This window comes from Fundulus heteroclitus, chromosome 1 (assembly GCF_011125445.2).
Source record: "Fundulus heteroclitus isolate FHET01 chromosome 1, MU-UCD_Fhet_4.1, whole genome shotgun sequence".
In the NCBI taxonomy this organism is placed as follows: domain Eukaryota; kingdom Metazoa; phylum Chordata; class Actinopteri; order Cyprinodontiformes; family Fundulidae; genus Fundulus; species Fundulus heteroclitus.
The window spans coordinates 35136286-35155028 of NC_046361.1; the positions used below are offsets into that span (position 1 = coordinate 35136286).

Consider the following 18743-nt stretch of genomic DNA (forward strand, 5'->3'; position numbering starts at 1 on the left):
AATTTTTTCTTATCTCTTTACTGATTTTTACCTTTTAAAGTCAACATTAGATACAGTAGGAGTTGTTTTAAAGCCACTTCTCAGACCTGATATGCGCATGAATTTGTCTTTTAAAGTGAGCTAAAGAGGCGAATGTCGCAGTAAAGTCGGTGGGTCTTGGGTTTTGTTCTGACATGCCGGTAAAAAAGACGGTAGAAGTGGCTCAGTTCACATCAGTTTTAAAACTTCTACAGTTGGGGTTTTCTTCTGCAGGTTCTGTCTCAGTTTGTATATTATCAGCTGGCACCAATGGAACATCTAAGGCTACGTTCACACTGCAGGTCTTAATGCTCAATTCCGATTTTTCTTGTGAAATCGGATTTTTTAGCGTGGTCGTTTCCGTTTCCAAATATATGCGACTTGTATGTGATCTCCTGTGTGAACTGAAAGCGTTCAGAGGACGCGATGACGTCACACGTAGCAAGCTTCCTCAGTGTTTGCAGAAGTAAACATGGATTATAATGCTGGCGCGCATTTTGCGATCTTTAATTTCTTTTCTAACCGGAGCTTTCTCTCCATTGACTGCTCTCCTCATTGTAGTCCGCTATTGGTGTCGTCTTTCTTCCCGCTTCTGCATAGCAGGATGCAGAATAGTGACATTTGTCGAGTATCAGTGACGTACAGGTCGGATAAATGCGACCCAGCCGTACAGACACAGGTCGCATTTGAAAAGATCAGATACGTATCGGATTCAGGACCACATATCCAAGCGGCCTGGGTCGCATTTGAAAGAATCTGATCTGTGTCGTTCAGACTGTTATAAAAAGATCAGATGCAGGTCGCATATGGGCAAAAAAATCGGAATTGGGTCACTTCAGGCTGCAGTGTGAACGTAGCCTAAGATTCCTGATTATTTTAAATTGGGCAGCCAGGGTTCGACTCTCGGCCTGGGAACGTATTAGAGAGGGAGGTGGCCTGGTGGTTAGAGCAGGGTGCTTGCATCCTGGAAATGCTGCAGGTTCCCCGGTTTGAATGTAGTCGCGTTTCCATCAATGTTTTTTTTAATGCGCATTTTGAAGTATCGCATTAGAACAGGTTGATGGAAACGGCAAAATTTTAATAAACTCACTAAATTTCACAAAAAAAACAACATTTTTTTACGCTCGCTTGAGTTTTTTTTTTTTTTTTTTTTTTTACTTTTTCAAAAATGGGCTAAAGTGGAGATGGAAACACATTTGTGGAATTCGTTCTGACGTAGCGAACATTTAGCACACATGACTGATCAGGGTTTGTGTGGACCGACGAGGAGACGCGACGTCTCATCCATTAAAAAAAAAAACTTGCCACATACTCTAAAGCAGGGGTCACCAACATGTGGCCCGCGGGCACCAAGTAGCCCGCGAGGTTCACATGTGGTGCCCATGAGCCTGTTCTAAAAGAAAAACTTTGATTTTATTCCGTTACTCTTCTTGTTTAATCACACTTGCATTTATGTCGATATATATTATTTAGCAACATCTGCTTCCTGTTCATCACAGCCAACGTCACCATATGACGCCGTTACCCTGTGCGTCTCCTGGTTAATTCACTTCAAACCAGTAGGTGGAAACACGTCTGGTGTTCCTTTTTTTTTGCGATATTTTAAATGTTTGCTCCAAATTCAGAGTGATTAATGAGTCTAAAAACAGCCAATGTCCAAAGAAGAGCTGTCCAGATATCCTGACCAGCTGAACAGCCATTTTAAGCCCCTCTGAAGCTAATTCAGCATCACTGATGATGCATCTCTGCTCTGGCGAGCATTCGCATGGAAACACAGCTACAGACCCCCACTCTGGGTCCCTGAGCAAAACCCTCGGCCCCAGAAAGCTCCGACTATGACTATTCTTGTTAAAATACCTTTTCTCCATGTTTATGCTTTTTGAAAAGTCACTGGGTTTGTTGCAACTCTGTAGCTGAAGAAAAAAACAGATTAATTTAGGTGTCTATTATTTAATTCTGCTTACACAGAACTCCGTAAGTTCTTCTAGATGTAATTTACTCATTAAAACGTGGTGACAAGCTCAATGTGGTGTTTAAAATAAAGCGGTGGGTGGGAGCAGCTGATACTATACCGATACTTTACTGCTAAAATCCTTTTAAGTGGTTTTCTGTTGCTCATCTGGCTTATTTGGGTTAGTTAGAAGTGAAACTGTGTGATGGGAATGTTTAAACAGCGTTCGTGCTTTCTTAATAACACTCCATTAAACTGCTGTGATTAGCATTCCTGACCTTATTGTAACCACTTTCACTCTGTTAAAATCCACATTATGAGGCTGTAAAAAGACTGAATCCACCTTTCATCTCTCCGTTCTGCCTCCAAAAGAAGAAACAGACGTTCCTATAACTTCTTAAATAGTCTTCAGCAATATTCCTGCAGGTTTGTGGAGGAATACGTGTCCGTTAGGTGTCAGTAATGTGTTTAAAGTGGGTTTGCTCCACATGGAAGAGAGTTGCATTAGTGAGATAATCTAATATTATTATTTGTTTCAGAGTTAATATTATACTTTTTACCAGAAACTTTCAGAAATCTCACCATAGCATTAGGTCGCAGTCAAACAGTTTAATACATAGACTTGTTTGTGGGTTGCACTTTGTTCAGCAAAGACCGATGTCCACCTCAACAAGCTGTTTGTTCTCTTAGATAATAATATTCTGATTATTAAAAAATTAATACGTTTCTTGTTTTTAAATAGGCCTTGTTCATAAACATATTTTATCTACAGGCGATTTTTGTTGCTCGTGGTTAATACAGAGAAAAGTCAAAATGAAATCGCAATCATGGTTGAAATAAATCGCAATATTGATTTTTGGCAAACTTGTGCAGCCCTTAAGAAGCGTTGTCCAGATATCCTGAACAGCGATTGCTTGTTATCTGTGAAAGTCCTTTTAAGACCCTCTGAAGCTCATTCAGATTGATTAATGGTGCTTTTCTGCACTGGGAAGGAGATTTGTTCCCGCAGAGGCCTGATATTTAGAGAGGTACTCTTTGCGGATTTTGCGGCCAATTTCCATCCACTGATTTTTGTAACCCTCTGACATGCCAACAGCGCGGCGAGCGAACAGCTTTTGTGTCTGTATGATTTCTGTCCAGGCGTTTTGGTTCACTTTCAAAACTGCGGCGTGAAAGTAAACCAAAGCCAATAAAGGTGTAAGGTTTTCTGACGTTTCTCGCCCTGATGAACCAAGTCTCCAGGCTATCGTGCTGGGAAAGATTTCTGTCTGATTCATAGCTTAAAACACATGTCAAACTTAAGGCCCCCGGGCCGAATCTCCTAACTAGACCCTAGCCAGATTGATATCGCTCCGCCTAGCTTCACTCACATCCTTCTGGGACATCTCCCATAGAGAATGATTTCTCCAACCAATTTTATTGCCTGGCCAATCAGGACGCAGGGCTGGAGTTTCATAGATGTGACTTAGTGGAGAAGCGACCATGACGTGAGACTGTTTTGATTCAACAATGGCAGCTCGTCGAGGAAGCAAGCGTTAACATTGATGCTGCTATTTCTTCCATGTTGTCCAATCTACCTAATATTGTTTCATTAAAAGAACATCAGAGAACGCCTCTGAAGGCTTTTGTTGGTGGAAACGATGTTTTCGCCCTTCTACCGACCGGATTTGGCAAGTTTTGTTTTCCGGGGCGCGTCCGTGGAGCGGTTTAGCGCGAACCATGTTAGGAGGCCTTTAGTCCTCGACGCAGTCGGCCCGGGATCGACTCCGACCCGCGGCGCTTTGCCGCCTGTCTTCCCCCCTCTTCCTGTCAGCTCACTGTCAATAAAACGCGTGCCACTAGAGCCGCAAACACATAAAAAAAAAAAAAATAGTTTTTTCCTGCGTCGCTCTCATCAGTGTCACGGGTTAGCTTCGGTGTGAGTGGTTGAAATAGCACGTCGATAAAGATGACAGACAAGTGGCTTATCCAATCATATGCAAGGATTGTTGATAAGGCTCAGCCTTCTGAAACGCCATTCCTATGGATCTGTTCCAGATGGATGAGTGGAGCTAGGCGGAGCGAAATATATCTGGCTAGGGTCAGGTTAAATTTCTCCGGCCCTCGAGTCATGTCATTAAGTAGAAGCATATGTCCTTTTATATTGTACAAAGGGGCTAACACAGGGCGTGCTTCAGTGGCGCAGTGGTTAGCATGCATGACCCATGTATGGAGGCCTTAGTACTCAACGCGGCTGACCCAGGTTCGACTCTGACCCGTGGTCCTTTTCTGCATGTCTCTCTTTCTCTCCAGTTTTTTCCATAACACATAAAAACAAGCCAGAAATTTTCAAAAAGAGAAAAAGTGGTGCAGAATGTTGATAGTTTAAAGTGTAACTCACCCCAATGTCAACTTTTCTTGCGTATAAACTGAGCCTACGGTGCTAATTTTATGTTATTGTGCATTTTTTATATTTGAACTGAAATGAAATTATGAAATCAAAAGTACCATCTATTCAGGTGCAACCGGCCATTTTAATGACTTTGTGACGGCAAAGTGGCCCAATGTAGAAATGAGTCATGAGAGGCATCAACAAATTCTGTAGCCATCCGAGATGTAGAACCAGGGCGTTTCTGAAGAGGGCCAGTCGGCATTGCTTTAAAGCAATGATGTCATTAGATGAGAGCCAATGAAAGGCTGAGCCCCGGTCCAGTTCCCAGGCCGTCTCCGGAAGAATGCAAGTTTAAATAAAAAGCCAAACTGTTTTTAATATGTGTTAAAATGATCCATCTAGTGGTGCTCGGTTAAGGATTTACAGCAGGGGTGTCAAACTCATTTCTGTATCGGGCCACTTTGGCATCATAAAGTCATTAAACGGGCCGGTTGCACCTGTATAGATGATGGTTTTGATTCCAGAATTTCACTCCAGTTCACATAAAAATATGAGAAATTTCACAGTAACATAAAAGTAGCACCTTAGTTTATACAGTTTATCTGCAAAAAAAAAAAAAGTTGATATTGGGGTGAGTTACGCTTTAAACTCATCATTCTGCGTCTCCTTTTCTCGTTTTGACCTTTTCTGGGTTGTTTTAATGTGTTGTGTGACAAACTAGTGGCAGGATGCTGTTACTACAGTTAAAAACAATCAACGTTCGCTACAGGAGACACAGTTTTAGCCACTTTATACACTTTAAAAGGCTATGTGGCTCTACTTCATGACATGATAAGCCTTTTTTGGCTCTTGAGGGCCGGATAAATCGCCTTGACGGGCCGGATTCGGCCCGCGGGCCTTGAGTTTGACGCGTGTGATTTGCAGACTCACCTTTTGCTGCCTTTCAGGTCCTCCGTTTACACACCAACTCACCCCGGACCACATGATCTACTACGGTCAGCCGTCGTGCGAGACAGACCTGGACCGTTACCTGGAGTCGCTGAAGTCCTTGTGGCGCAGGCGTCCGCAGTGCAGAGAAACGCCTGTCGTCATCAACACCATGGGCTGGGTCAAAGGTCAGTTCAGGGTGCTCACAGTGACGACGGTGAAACGCCGCGAAGACCTTCAGCCGCATCGTAACGTGTCTGTCGGCAGGGTTTGGATTCCAGCTGCTGGTGGACCTAATCCGCTTCCTCCCGGTCACCCACGTTGTCCAGCTGAGCCACGGAGGCGGCACCCAGTTTCCCTCCCTCACGCCGGAGTTCCTGAGGACGGCGCGAGGCTACCAGACGCACCCGCCCGCTCAGACCGCGCTGAGCGAGTTGGCGGAGATCCACGGCCCCCCCAGAACGTACACCCACCTCAGCGTCCAGTCGGAGTTCCAAGGCGTGGCGCGCCAAGGGACGGCGTGAGTACAACCCGTCCTGACCCCTGAGCTATATTATACACTGGAGTGCTGATTTTGCCGAAAAACTGAAGTCACCGGCCGCCATCTTGCTACTCCCTACTCTCACAGAGTCCCATAGGATTTGGTTGCAACAACAAGCATTTTTCTGGCTGTGTGAAAACATTTCACAGGTAATTCTACAGTCAGTGGATGTACTAACAGTATCAACTACTAGGAAATTAGGTGCTGAAATATTTTACATGTTATTCATATAAAAAAAAAAAAAAAAAATATATATATATATATATATATATATATATATATATATATATATATATATATATTTATTTTTAAATGAATAAAATGCAAAATATTTCAGCACATGACTTTCTCAGTACTTGATATTTTTAGAACATAACATAAAACTATATGGCATTTGACATTTTAAAAGTTTTAAGCCCCCCTGAACATGAGAAAATCCTCGTTATTCAATGCTGTAGCGCACATATTCCCTAGTTACTGGGGGGAAATAGAGAGTACCAATATGGCGGCTGGTGGCTTCAAAGCGACTCGTTCTAACAGACGGCGATTAGCACTCCAGTGTATTATATAGCTCAGTGGTCCTGACCCCTGAGAGACTGGAGGATGCGTCGTGGCGTGTCAGTAACCCCTCTCCACGTGTTTTCCAGAACGCACCAGCGTTCGAATGAGCACCGAGAGTTGTCTTTGCTGGGATACCTGAGTCAGCTGCAGTCTCCCGACCCTGGCCCAGTCAGGCCCCTACACACCCTCACCCCGTACCAGGTATCAGACGTCATGCACTTTCCACTCTCAACAGAAATTAAAGTTCATTCATTTTAAGAGAGGACACCCTTTTTAGTTCTAGGGTTTTATTTTTCAGGACATACCAAAAAAAGTAAAAAACAAAGCAACTGGACTTGTTTTTTGTAGTCGAAGATGTTTCGCCTCCTCTCCCGGCTAAGGAGGTGGACCTGTTTCGGTTGAATTTGCATGTTACAGGGTTCCCACGGGTCCTTGAAATCCTTGAAAGTTTGTGAATCTGAATAAATAAATTCAAGGCCCTTGAAAGTTCTTGAAAACAGCCAAAAAAACACCTTGTCCTTGAAAGTCCTTGAATGCACTGAAATTGTCTTTAACAAAGGTAACAAAAGCCTGAGAATGATTTAAATATATCTCTTAGCAGCTTTCTGGCAACCGTGGCACTTTAAACAGAAGTCAAAAACTAGCTTAATCAAAGATGAAAGTAAGTAAAACAAATTGATATAATTCTGAACATCTTAATGCTGCACTTTTTTCCATAAAATTCCATTAAACGGTAGGCTAATGTACATCTTATATGTAATGTAGTATGGCATAGCCATGTACTGTGGATATAAATGTAGGCTATGAATATGATCAATATCAATGTAGGCTATAAATTAAGTCCACTTGCTTGCATTGCTTCTGACCCAACAACTTCTATGCTGTTTAGTCTTTTATTGAATTTGCATTGTATTAAAATATGATAACCTGTTCAGCGGTCACAGTAGGTAAATGCCGCCACGTGTGCTCCTTGAATTTGAGGAAATTGGTCCTGGAAAGTCCTTGAAAGGTCCTTGAATTTGATGTTCACCAAGGTGTGGGAACCCTGAATTTATCTAAGCCATTACAAGGCCTTTGTTAGGCAGTAGTATAAAGCTTGTTACTCCACATTACTCCAGACTTTTTGAATTGAGAAAGCTTCCTGGAGAGGAGGCAAAACCACAAAAGACAAGTCCAGTTGCTTTGTTTTTTACTTTTTTTACTTTTTTTGGAATGAGTATGACCTGAATGACTGAGAATCTTCACCAGTATTTTTCAGGACATAATGAAAGTATTCAGGTTTTAATTATCGACGTTTAACCTTAAATATACAACAGATTCAACCCATTTTTATTTATCAAGCGAAAAGGAAAGAACCGTGGGTAGAAAAACAAAGTAAATCCTTCACTGCTTTTTGTGTAGTTTTTTCCAAAACTTTGATTATTATTTTATTTTGTCTGTGTAGATGCTAAACACAACAACTAACGATTGTCTTGCAGGTACCCAACACAGCAGTGGCTCTGGGTGTTATCCACTGTGAGGTGGCGCCTTCTCACATGTTATATGCTGCCAATGCCAGTCTGGTGGGACTCTGCTGCTTGCCAGAAAAAGTAACGAGCAAGGGAGGCCCTGTTGTCCTGTCCCAGACAGCCCTGTGTCCGTGTGTAGGGTTTGGTATGTTTCCTAACTGGCTTTGTTTTTTTGTTTTTTTTTTTTGTTTTTTTTTTACACACGTATACTTATGCTCCTCATTTAACTGACCTTGAAATCTGAAATTGATTCATTTCCATTCAATTTTGTTTATATAGCGCCAATTCATGATAAACGTCATCTCAAGGCACTTTCCAAAGTCAAATTAAATCAGATTATACAGGTTGGTCAGAAAGTTTCCTCTCTAAGGAAACCCAGCAGGTTGCATCAAGTCTCTCCAAGCAGCATTCACTCCTCCTGAAAGAGCGTAGAGCCACAGTGGACAGTCGTCTGCATTGTTGATGGCTTTGCAGCAATCCCTCATACTGAGCATGCATGAAGCGACAGTGGAGAGGAAAACTCCTCTTTAACAGGGAGGAGAACCTCCAGCAGAACCAGGCTCAATGTGAACGCTCATCTGCCTCGACCCACTGGGGCTTAGAGAAGACAGAGCAGAGACACAGAAAGCTCAGAAGCTCATATTGACCTAGGAGTACTTTCTATTTTATATGGTAATAGCAGATGATCTGCCTCCCCTGATGATGTCACGGCTAACAGAACACCCGACCAGGTGTACCTACTATCAAGAGAAAAATGACAGAGAAAAAAAAGTTAAAAGCTGAAATAACAACAAAAAATGCAGATTTGAGAACAGTAGGAGAGCAGAGTGAGAAAAATAGACCCAGACGTCCTCCAGCAGCCTAAGCCTATAGCAGCATAACTACACAGATGTCATTTGGACCTTTGCATTTAAAAAATGGATTTAAAAATTGAAAAGTCGGTTGTGCGCTCAGTGTACCTCTGTAAAATCTACAAATGTCTTCCAGGTGTGCTTCGAGGTATTGACATGGCACGAGGTCTGTACTTCCTGCTGACTCCAGTCGATCCCTCCATCCTCAGAAAGGTCAACTGCCTCCTGTTGGGGGCGATTTCTTTGCCTTCGTGCATCCTAACCACACAGGTGGGCTCCCAGTTTATTCAGCGTACTCATCCAGACGTTACGCCTGCGTGTCTTTTACTCATTCCAACCAAAAATGTGCTTCCGCCTCCAGCCTGGCTTCGAAGACGAGATGCCGTATGTCACCGCCGACTACAGCTTCGATCTCACCGGCGCAGGAAAGATACGCGTCTTCAAGGGACTGATGAGGCCCAGTCAGATGGGAGTGCAGTGACCTGACTGTCAGTTTCTTTTCGCCTTTTTTTACGTTATGTGGCTGGTCTTTCGTCAGACTTGTCATCGCTAAGCTGTGAATGTGCAGAACTGAAGCTGAGTTTGCAGCCCGACGTTGACTCTGCCGTAGGGGTTCACTGCACTCTTCCGGGCGAACATCCTTTTTGGCATGGTCCGGTGCTTTGGATAGCGGACCTCCAGTTATCTACGGTGCCACTGTTTGTTCTGGAAAGGAGTCAGAAGCTGCTGCGTATCACAGGGACGTCGATGTATAACATCATACCTTCGTTTAGCTTTTTTTTTTTTTTTTTTCACATTCCAAAACTGAAACCCTGCCAGAAAATAAACTAAAAGAAAAAAAAAGACCTGCTAAGACTTTGTCCTTGTGTCTTTGGATCAGCCATGTCGCTGGTGCTTGCTTTAACTGATACTGGTATACATCTTTTCCAGCTGAAACCAGATATTTCCTTACAGTGTATAAAAACACACATCACCTGTTGTTTTTCCCCGCTATCTGATTTTTAGATCAGACTAAACCTTTCCTGTTTTAACTCCGATAGGATCGGCAAATTAATTTCTGTTAAGAAAAGCCAGAACAATCAGAGGAGGCTTTTTTATTTTTTTTTTTGTCTTTCTCCGAGTTCAGAGGTTTGTGTACATTTGCTTGGTATTTAGTAGAAACAGCATTTACACTGTGTGACTTGGGTCAAACAGTTTGGGTTTCCTTCCTCAATTTTCTCACAACAATTTCCTGGAACATTGGTCCGTTCCTTCCAGACAGAACGGATGTAACAGAGTCGGGGTTGATGGGCGGCCTCGCTCTCGCATTCCTTTTCAGTTCTGCTCACATATCTTTCTGTGAGACTGAGATCAGGGCTTTTTGATGCACACTGCAGCACCTGGACATCACAGTCCTAATCTGACGGTATGTCCAGGTGGTGTCTATTTGTAACACTCCTTTGGCCCCAGACTTCAACTTCCTGACTGGGGCCTTTTTAGATGTTGCTTCGATATTTCCACATGATCTTGGTGATTTTACCACTTTCCAACGAAAACGCCCCCACAGCATTATGCTGCCACCTGAGTTCTTCACAGGTGGGAGCTGGAAAACTTTCTCGTTAAAATTAAACGATGAGCACTAATGTGAGACATTTCAAGTTTAGTTTCATCAGATCACAAGACCCCTCCGAAGATGAAGATCTCCATCCCTAAGTACATTTGCAAACCTTAATCGGGCTTTATTATTATTATTATTATTGCTTTTGGATTTGCTTCTTCCTTACTGAGCGGCATTTCAGCCCAAATGGACTAATTCTACTTTGCATGTTGTTAGATGAGCATACTTTGAAAGACGCTCAACTCTGGAACGCAGAACCCGTCTCCCTTCTGAAGAGAACAGTGACTGGACATCCCCCTTGCCTTTTTTACTGGCTCGTAATTATTTTTGACAAATGATGCCAGGGTTGTTTGTCCTGTGTGTTTGCCGGTGATGGACTGATGATCTATTCATCGTGAAGCCAGTTCGCCCAGTGATCGCTGCAGAAAGGCATTAGCACCCCTGCAACACGCCAATGATTGTTGTGATTAAATATGTTAATGCTGTTTTATGCCCTATTTTTAATACAGTCCCATCAAAAGACATTCTCTTTGCAGTGTCTCTTATTTTATTGCCCTTTATATTTGGAAAATGGAGGAATTTTAACATGAAAAAGGTGTAGAAACTCTGGATGTGAGGAATCAAATTATTCTCCTTTGTTCCTGAAGGGGGCAGCAGACATGTAGGTTATGATTTGTTGCTTTTAAATTGCAGCACTCCTATAAAAACTGACTCACACATGGCCTAAAGGGCTAAAAAGCTACAGGAATAGCAGCCAAGACGCCACTCTGAAATATTCATGTAGAAAAGTGCTTTATGGTCCTTTTAGAGCCCAGCTGAGACTTATTTTAGTTATCTCAGAAAAGAACCGTCTCCCTTCAGATGAAACAAGCACTCATAAGCACAGAATTGCTAATATAAGTGGACTGTTTGAACAGGCCCATCCGCCCCGCTCGCGTCTCTTTGTTTACTGTTCACCGCTCCTTTTATTGAGGATGGGAGAGCACAAATAGATTTTGGAGGGGGCCTTTGTTTTGGCTTTGTTAGGCTCATGTTTTCCCTCATGCAAATCAGATTGAAAATCCAGTTGCAGAAGCGCCACTGAAAACAAACCAATATGCATGTATTCAGTTTCCATGGACGGCTCGATTGATTGTTTGGAGTATTTTGCATTTAAAATTAAAATGATCTTTAAATCCCAGTTATGTCAGGGACTAAAATGTGTCGTGATGACACGACTGCAGATGTTATTTATCGGATTTAAGATTCAAACATTAACAAGAAAACCATCGTGCTGGTGCAGTTCCACCATTGGTTGACATTCAGTCATTGTGGCCATAAAGGACATATTAATGTGGCCTTAAAAACTTAGACCAAAAATGCAGGGGGGGGGGGTTACTGGTCAATGTTTCTAAATGTAAAGGTAATTTAAAATTGCCAGCTTTAAGATGCATTTAGTTCTGCAATATATGCATAACATTTCCAGAAAGAAAGAAACTAATGGTGTATAGAATATTTCACGATAGATAAATGAAGTATCTTTTTGTCAATGGGTTGCAAACAACTTGCTTGTCATCATTTTGATGCCATTTGCTATAAAAATCAAATGTCCTATTGAAGAAAATGCACTAAACCTAAACATAGAAATACTGTTGGTTAAATAATAAAAAACTGTTGATCACAAAAACAAGCTTTTGTTTCAAAGAGTTGTGTAACTTTTGTGGCTTTAAACCAAATTCGTTTAGCTGGACCGAGGGCAAAAATGGATCTACGTAAAGGTTGCTGACCCCTGCATTAGACCAACCAATTGCATTCAAGTTTCAACCATCTTTAGATGAAAGGAAGTAAGTAAGAACATCTAGTGAAAACGTTTTTGCTCGGATGAGAAAAAGATTTAATTACTTGGCTTCAGAACGGTCATCATGGTCATATTAGCACCTTATAGTTGGGCTCTTTTACTGATGGCGCTACTGCTGCATTCAAAATGCAGTTGGAACACTAAAAACGGAAGATCCGCTCCAACTTCTTCAACTTTACCTCAATTCAACAGCTGGACAGACGTCACGACAGAACTGGAGTCACTGAGTCAGGGTGTAGGTCCTTTTGCTTAGATCAGGGCTTTGTGATGGCTGCTTCAAATCATTGACTTTGTTTTCCCACAGTCGCTTTGTCACTACGTGTAGTATAAAAATACACCCCAATAACGGAACTCCTCATAGAGCTGCTCAATCAATCGTACAAATATGGAATGAGACATGTCTATCAAGACATACCAACCCAGCTAAAATAACACCACCAGCTAGGAGAGCATTAACCAGAGAAGCAGCCAGGAGGTGCGTGGTAACTCTGGAGGAGCTGAGAAGATCCTCAGCTCAGGTGGAAGAATCTGTTGACAGGACATTTAGTAGTAATTCAGGTTTGGCCTATGTCGAGGACTGGGAAGAAAGACAAGATTGGAAGAAAGCCTTGAGAAGAAGGTGCACTGGTTAGATAGGAGCAAAGTTTAAACTGTTAGTCTAGCAAAGCATGGATTTAACTGAAAAACAAAAGGTTTTAAAAATAGAGAGACTGGCGGATGATCTCTAGATAACATCAAATATTGACGAAAATGCCCAAATTCTTGTTCCTGTCATTGGACCATTGCTGTTTTTAAATTTTTAGAATGCACCTTGTATTTTTTTCCGCACTTTTGGATATATTCTGTAAACATACTGACCTGTGCTTCCTCTTCCTCATTGTTCTATATTTCAAATTGTATGGTGATAAAAAAAAAAAACATTTTTCAAATGTCTTTTTTTTTAAGTTTTATTCAGGCCTGATGTAGCAAGTCAGTAAGGTGTGATGCCACTTTGTCCTTATACCCAAAACACAGTCTAATTATATGCTGCAAAACAAATATTTCAGCAACAATGTCTGATCCGGATAATCTTTATCGTTATAGAGACAAAAGTACAGCAGCTGAGTCAGAATATGTAATACTCTACCTGGTTTAATGTCCTCCAATCACGCCAGAGCCCATACTATTGCAAAAGTTAGTAAGCTTGTCAAAGTTTATTAGCAACAACTGACAATTTATGGCAATAAGGCACAGTTAAAGAAAAACTAAATATGAAAACTAATAATAAATGACCAATCCAGCTCCATATACAGACCATTTGATCATATCTCAATTAAGAAAGAAACATTCTTTGGCTTGCATTGAGGTCCATTTCCTGCAGTTTGTTATTGTTGCTAATGTTGCCATTATACTTGCAGACATGTGATGTGGGGGCAGGCTGGGGCCATTGTTTTTTTTTCATGGGGGGCACAGCACAAAAGGATTAAAAAACAACTAAAATAAATAAAATTAAATCAGGGCAATATTTCGATCAGATCAGTAATTCAATACATTAAGAGCTGAAGAGCCACTTGCGGTTGTGGAACTGCAGGTTGCAGGCCCCTGATCCAGCAGGTGATCCAACGCTGTGATCTAACTCAATACGGCTGAAGCTAGAAGTGCAACACCTTAAAGCTATAAAGTAAAAAAATAAATAAATAAATAGTCCAATCAGTTACAGTTTCAGTGCATAACATCATAAGAAGTCTATTTAGTATAATGTGTTCAGTACAGGGGCCAGGACCAACTCTTCAAGAGCACTGGCCCCTGTTGGCCCCTGTCCCACTGCGCGTGGATCTGAGGCTGGGATTGGACACATGGTGAGTTCAGCTTGAAGAGCTCACTGTCTCCTTTCTGATTCCTGAAACATGTCCTGGGATAAAAACGCACCAAGCTCACCTGCGTGTCAAGATTTACGAGTCTACCTTTTTTAATCGTGTCTCGCACACGGGAGGGGGTTCCCACCTGGAGCCAACCAGAGCGCACCTTCACCACCTGCTCCCAATCTGTAGCTCATTAAGCTGCTCCAATCAGCCACCCTGACCAGGCCCAGCGGGACTTTCGGTTCATTTTGAATTTAAGTTGGAAGCAGAAACGTTTGACACATTTTGCCCCTTTTACCAGTCATCAGGAAATAAACTAAACGTGCAACAAAGCTGAACGTTCAGCAGGAAATAGAACCGTAAAACCTGGACGAGCGCCTCCTGTCTCTCTCTCTCTCTCTCTCTCTCCCCTCTGAGCGCGTTTGGATGGAAATGCTGCCGCTTGGCCACTAGAGCGACAAAGTACAGCGAGTCTTCATGAGCAACTAGGCAGTCCGAATGAATGGAGGGCAACCGGATGGTCGATCGGACACCAGTCCACGCAGCACAATCCGGCTCCAGCAGCCTGCGCCTTGTGTAAAGTTGCTGGGAGGAAATCCCTCCTTGGAGCGGCGGCTTTAAAAGCCCCCACCCGGAGAAGATCTTCGTCCTCTCCTAATCCCCTCATTCCCGTGCAGACCGAGCTTCACCAGCAGAGGTGCATTGTTTTGTCTTTTGTTTTTCCTTTTCATGTCGACGCAGAGGAGAGCTCTGCTCCTTTTTTTTTGTTCCTGCAACAGGTCATCATTTACCGCAGAGCGCTGCGTCCGTCCAGCCTGCAGCCGGAACAACCCCCCCAGCGCAGCGCCGGGTAGTTCGGGGAACTTTCCGCTGGCGTGCGCCGAGCGATGCTTGGCTTTACTTTTTTTGTCTTTGGCTCTGTGATCTGAGCTGCGTGCTGCATTGTGCTCCACGCCGGACCGAGCCGAGCCGAGCTGTCCCGAACCAGCCTGCGCGCAACGATCCGTCTTCATGGCAGCGGGGAGCGAAGTGAAAATGGCCCCAACAATGAGACTGCCGAACACGCAGTAGCGTCGGATCTGCGCGGAGCTTCGAAACGCCGACAAAGACCAGAGAAGGAGCTCGTTTTTTGGAGGAGGAGGAGGAAGAGGAGGAGGAGGGGGGCTCTGTGAGAAGGACTGATGGTTCCGAACAAGTGGAGCATGAATTCGGTTCTGCACAAATCGCCTCCAAGGAGCTGGCTGGGACTCAGATTAAGACTGAGTAAGTAGAAAGTGTGTGTGCTGTTTGTGTTGGTGCACCGGTCTGACTCTGTGGACGGGCCAGGTCAGCCTCCCAGAGTCAGGCTTGTTTGGGTGAGTTACCTAGAGCAGAGCAGCTCCCCAGACTTTGATCCACCAGTTCAGAGTCTGGGGGGGTTCCTCCAGACATTATGGTTCCTACAGTTTATGACCAGAACTTTCCCAGACTCAGACTAAAAGGGTTTCAGGCCAGATTTTGCCATTTTGTTCATGTATAAATGAATGTTACAGAATCTACTGCAGGCATTCTGTCTAGGTCATGTTTTCAAAAGTAACCCTGCTGGACAAATGCATGAGTGAATGGATGGACAATTGAATGAGTGGATGGCCAGAGAATCAGAAGAGTGGATGGGTAGATTGACTGATGAATGAATGGCCACAGATGGATACTTTAAAAGACAAATGGGCAGCAAATAGATGTAGCAATGGACAAATGCACAGACTTATGGATGGATGGACAAAATGCTTCAGTGATTCTGGTCCTCGAGGTCCGGCATCCTGCAGCTTTTAGCTGTGTCCCTGGTCCAACACACCTGAATCAAATGCAATGAAATTTCGTTCTGTATGCACTCTGTGCATACAAAATGACAAATAAAGTTGTCTAAGTCAAATAATCAGGTCATTAGCAGGACTCTGGAGAAGTTGACTGCATGCTGAGGAGCTAATGCAGCCTTTTGATTCAGGTGTGTTGGACCGGGGACACATCTAAAAGCTGCAGGACGCCGGTAACCTGACTCTCGCCAGATGGATTCCGTCCGCCGAGCTCGGGCTCCACACACTACATCACAATGTGCGGAACGAAATCCATCTGGGCGAGAGTCAGGTTAGGACACCGGACCTCGAGGACCGGAACTGTGGACCCCTGAGCTAGATTGGACTAACGGACAGACGGCTGAGTTTAGACGGGTGTCCAAAGTCAGTCCTGCAGTGCTGGTGTCCTGCATGTTTTAGGGTTGTCCTGGTTCGACACAGCTGAACCCAACAAGTGCCTAATCAGCAGGATTCTGGACACCTTTATGACCTTTTATGAAGCAGGGTCAGACCTAAAACGCGCCGGAGACCTGTCCTTGAGGACTGGAGCTGGACATGACGGGTCTAGACAATGTGACCAGAACTGAAGTCTGTAAATATAAAGATGTTTCTGTATCGTTTTTTTTCCCCCTTTCCATACTTATCCAGATCTGGACAATAAATGCAAACATACTCATGCCAAGCTTTTGCAGAAACTTGGCAAAGAAACCCTGAGGCATTAAAGCAAAGAAAGACGGGCTTATTTAAAGTCAGAGGAGACGCAACAGGCTGCTCTGAAGTCCTGTTTCAGGACGATGGATATCCACTTTTATAAATCTGCAGCCCAATCCCGTTTATTGCAGTGTTTTTCTCTCCCAGCTATAGTTTAGATGTGTCCGGACTTCCCTTGCAGCCTTACAGCTTCTGTTTTACATATCCAGGCAATACGCACAGATAAATGGTGCATGTAGCCGCGGTAGTTTAGTCATGAATTATAAAACACGCTGACCGATAACTAAAACCCCTTAAAGTTTAGAATCTATAAATGGATAGTTTTTTTTTTTTATCTCTACTCCAAAGTGCTTTGCGCTGTCTGCCTGACGGTACATGTTCACGCGTGATGCATGCAGTTCATGGGTTCACGCAGTAAGTAAAGTAAGCAGAGAGTTTAAAGTTTAGCGGCCTTAATTGGTTGAGTCTGGAACCCCTCAGTGTTCCAGGCCACCGGAGTCTTAAGCCTGTCTTAAACACACAGGTCTAATCTGGGACCAGATGTCTTGTCTGGTCTCTGTTCTTCTCTGAAAAACAAGGAGCACAGGCTGGGAATCTCCGCGCCGCCTGATACGATTCGCTCTTTGGACAATTAGGCAGTCCGGGGCCACGAACCCCTTCGCTTTATTAATGTTGTCACAGTGGCGCAAAGTCGCTGAGCTGGAGTTTGGGAATGTTGGACGGCGGGTCTAGGAAGAATTTCAGCAAATGTGTTGGAGAAATGTAATCTTCATCTCACAAATATACTCTCAGAAATGTTTTTCTTTTTTTTTTTTTATGTTGAACAAGTCTCAGGGTAAAATGCAGATTTTTATATCTAATGCTGGTTTTTAAGAATTCTCTTTCAGCCAAGCCTCCTAACCTTGACTTCTGAGCAAAACGTCTTTTAGTTAACTTTTTCTTAGCGCCTTGCTTAAGGAGCTGAGGAGATCCACTGCTCAGGTGAGGGAATCTGTTGACCGGACATTTATTAGACATTCAGATCTCGCCTCTGAAGATTGGCAAGAAGAAGGAAAACAAGTGCTTTGTGCTTGTCTATCACAAAAAATCGTATTAAAATGCATCAAAGATGGCGTTGTAATGTGACAAAGGTTTCCCCGATCAACAGGAAGTCCGTTTCCCTAAAGCCTTCAGAGTTAGCTCTAAGGATGAGGTCAGTTCTATACTTGGAGACATACATTGGCCGAGAGTTTGTTTCATTTTTAGATCCCAAACCTGATCTGGCTCTCAAAGCACCTGAAGAGAAGAGGAGATTGGAGCAGCTATGACGACGGCAGTAAGGTGGAGGCCTGCTGTGAGATGGACACTCAGATTATTCTCTAAGTGGAGTTGCGTGGGACTTAAGCTTTATAGGCTCTCAGTGCTGGGAGAGCATATGGAGAAGGGTTCAGTCTCTCTGCTGGATACTGGTATAAGTTGGGTGTGTGCGCCGTGGTATGCGTGTCTGGTGCATGTATGTTAGTGATTTTTAGGCTGGCACGAGGCCTGTTGGCGTTCTAAACTTCCTTCTCTGGGCCGTCACTCCATTGTTCCACTGTGATTTCCTTTCTCTTTCCTTTCTTTGCATTTCTCTTCCTCAAGCCATGCCAGGTCACAGTTTCTCTGCCTCCTTTTTTTATTTTTTATTCTCATTCTCGGGCTATGATACAGCATATTCTAGTATTTATTTTGCATGCAAAAGCTGCATTCTCCCCTCAATCTCATCCTTAACACCAATGGCCCTGGAGAGTTGTTTTTTTTTTTTTAAATTTGATTTTAATGTCTGGTTTCAAAACGACTAAAGGAGCGCTTTGTTTTTCCACCGCAGTCAGAACTGGTCAAAACTGACTCAGTAGTGTTGGTCTCCACCTCTTGGTTGAGTGTAAACTGTGTTACAGGCTATAATTAAGTTTATTCATGCACTTGTGCAGTAATCCTCTCTATTGTGTCCAACAGCAAACATGCCTATTTCCATGGATTTCAGTATTATGGCTCTCTTGTATTAGAATATTTCCCTGGCAGAGCTCTTCACTGTGTTCAGAGATGGGGCTTTTTTTTTTTTTTTTTAAGGAAAAAAGGAATGTTCCTTTTGGGGAAACGAGGGAGTTTAAACCTGTTGTGATATTTGAAGATGTCCTAGAGTCGTATTTCTTCGGCAGCGGGGATTCCCCTTTGAAGC

At 43.3% G+C, this 18743-nt stretch overlaps 2 protein-coding genes across 5 annotated transcripts in view; both read left to right on the forward strand.

Annotated features, from left to right (window-relative positions):
- The window catches only part of nol9 (nucleolar protein 9), a 15511-nt gene extending 5985 nt beyond the window's left edge, over nt 1–9526 (forward strand). For all 3 annotated transcript variants that reach the window (XM_036141740.1, XM_036141736.1, XM_012863461.3), the window contains exons 8-13: nt 5288–5455; nt 5535–5787; nt 6456–6570; nt 7848–8022; nt 8865–8998; nt 9090–9526. In XM_036141740.1, coding sequence (XP_035997633.1) covers nt 5288–5455; nt 5535–5787; nt 6456–6570; nt 7848–8022; nt 8865–8998; nt 9090–9209 — 965 coding nt within the window. In that variant the 3' untranslated portion in view covers nt 9210–9526. The remainder of the gene's footprint in view (nt 1–5287; nt 5456–5534; nt 5788–6455; nt 6571–7847; nt 8023–8864; nt 8999–9089) is intronic.
- A 4788-nt stretch (nt 9527–14314) lies between these two features.
- Nucleotides 14315–18743, forward strand: part of plekhg5b (pleckstrin homology domain containing, family G (with RhoGef domain) member 5b) — a 110831-nt gene continuing 106402 nt past the window's right edge. The window contains exon 1 of one of the 2 annotated variants that reach the window (XM_021317026.2): nt 14315–15266. In XM_021317026.2, coding sequence (XP_021172701.2) covers nt 15185–15266 — 82 coding nt within the window. In that variant the 5' untranslated portion in view covers nt 14315–15184. The remainder of the gene's footprint in view (nt 15267–18743) is intronic. The other variant, XM_012863436.3, reaches the window with a different exon arrangement.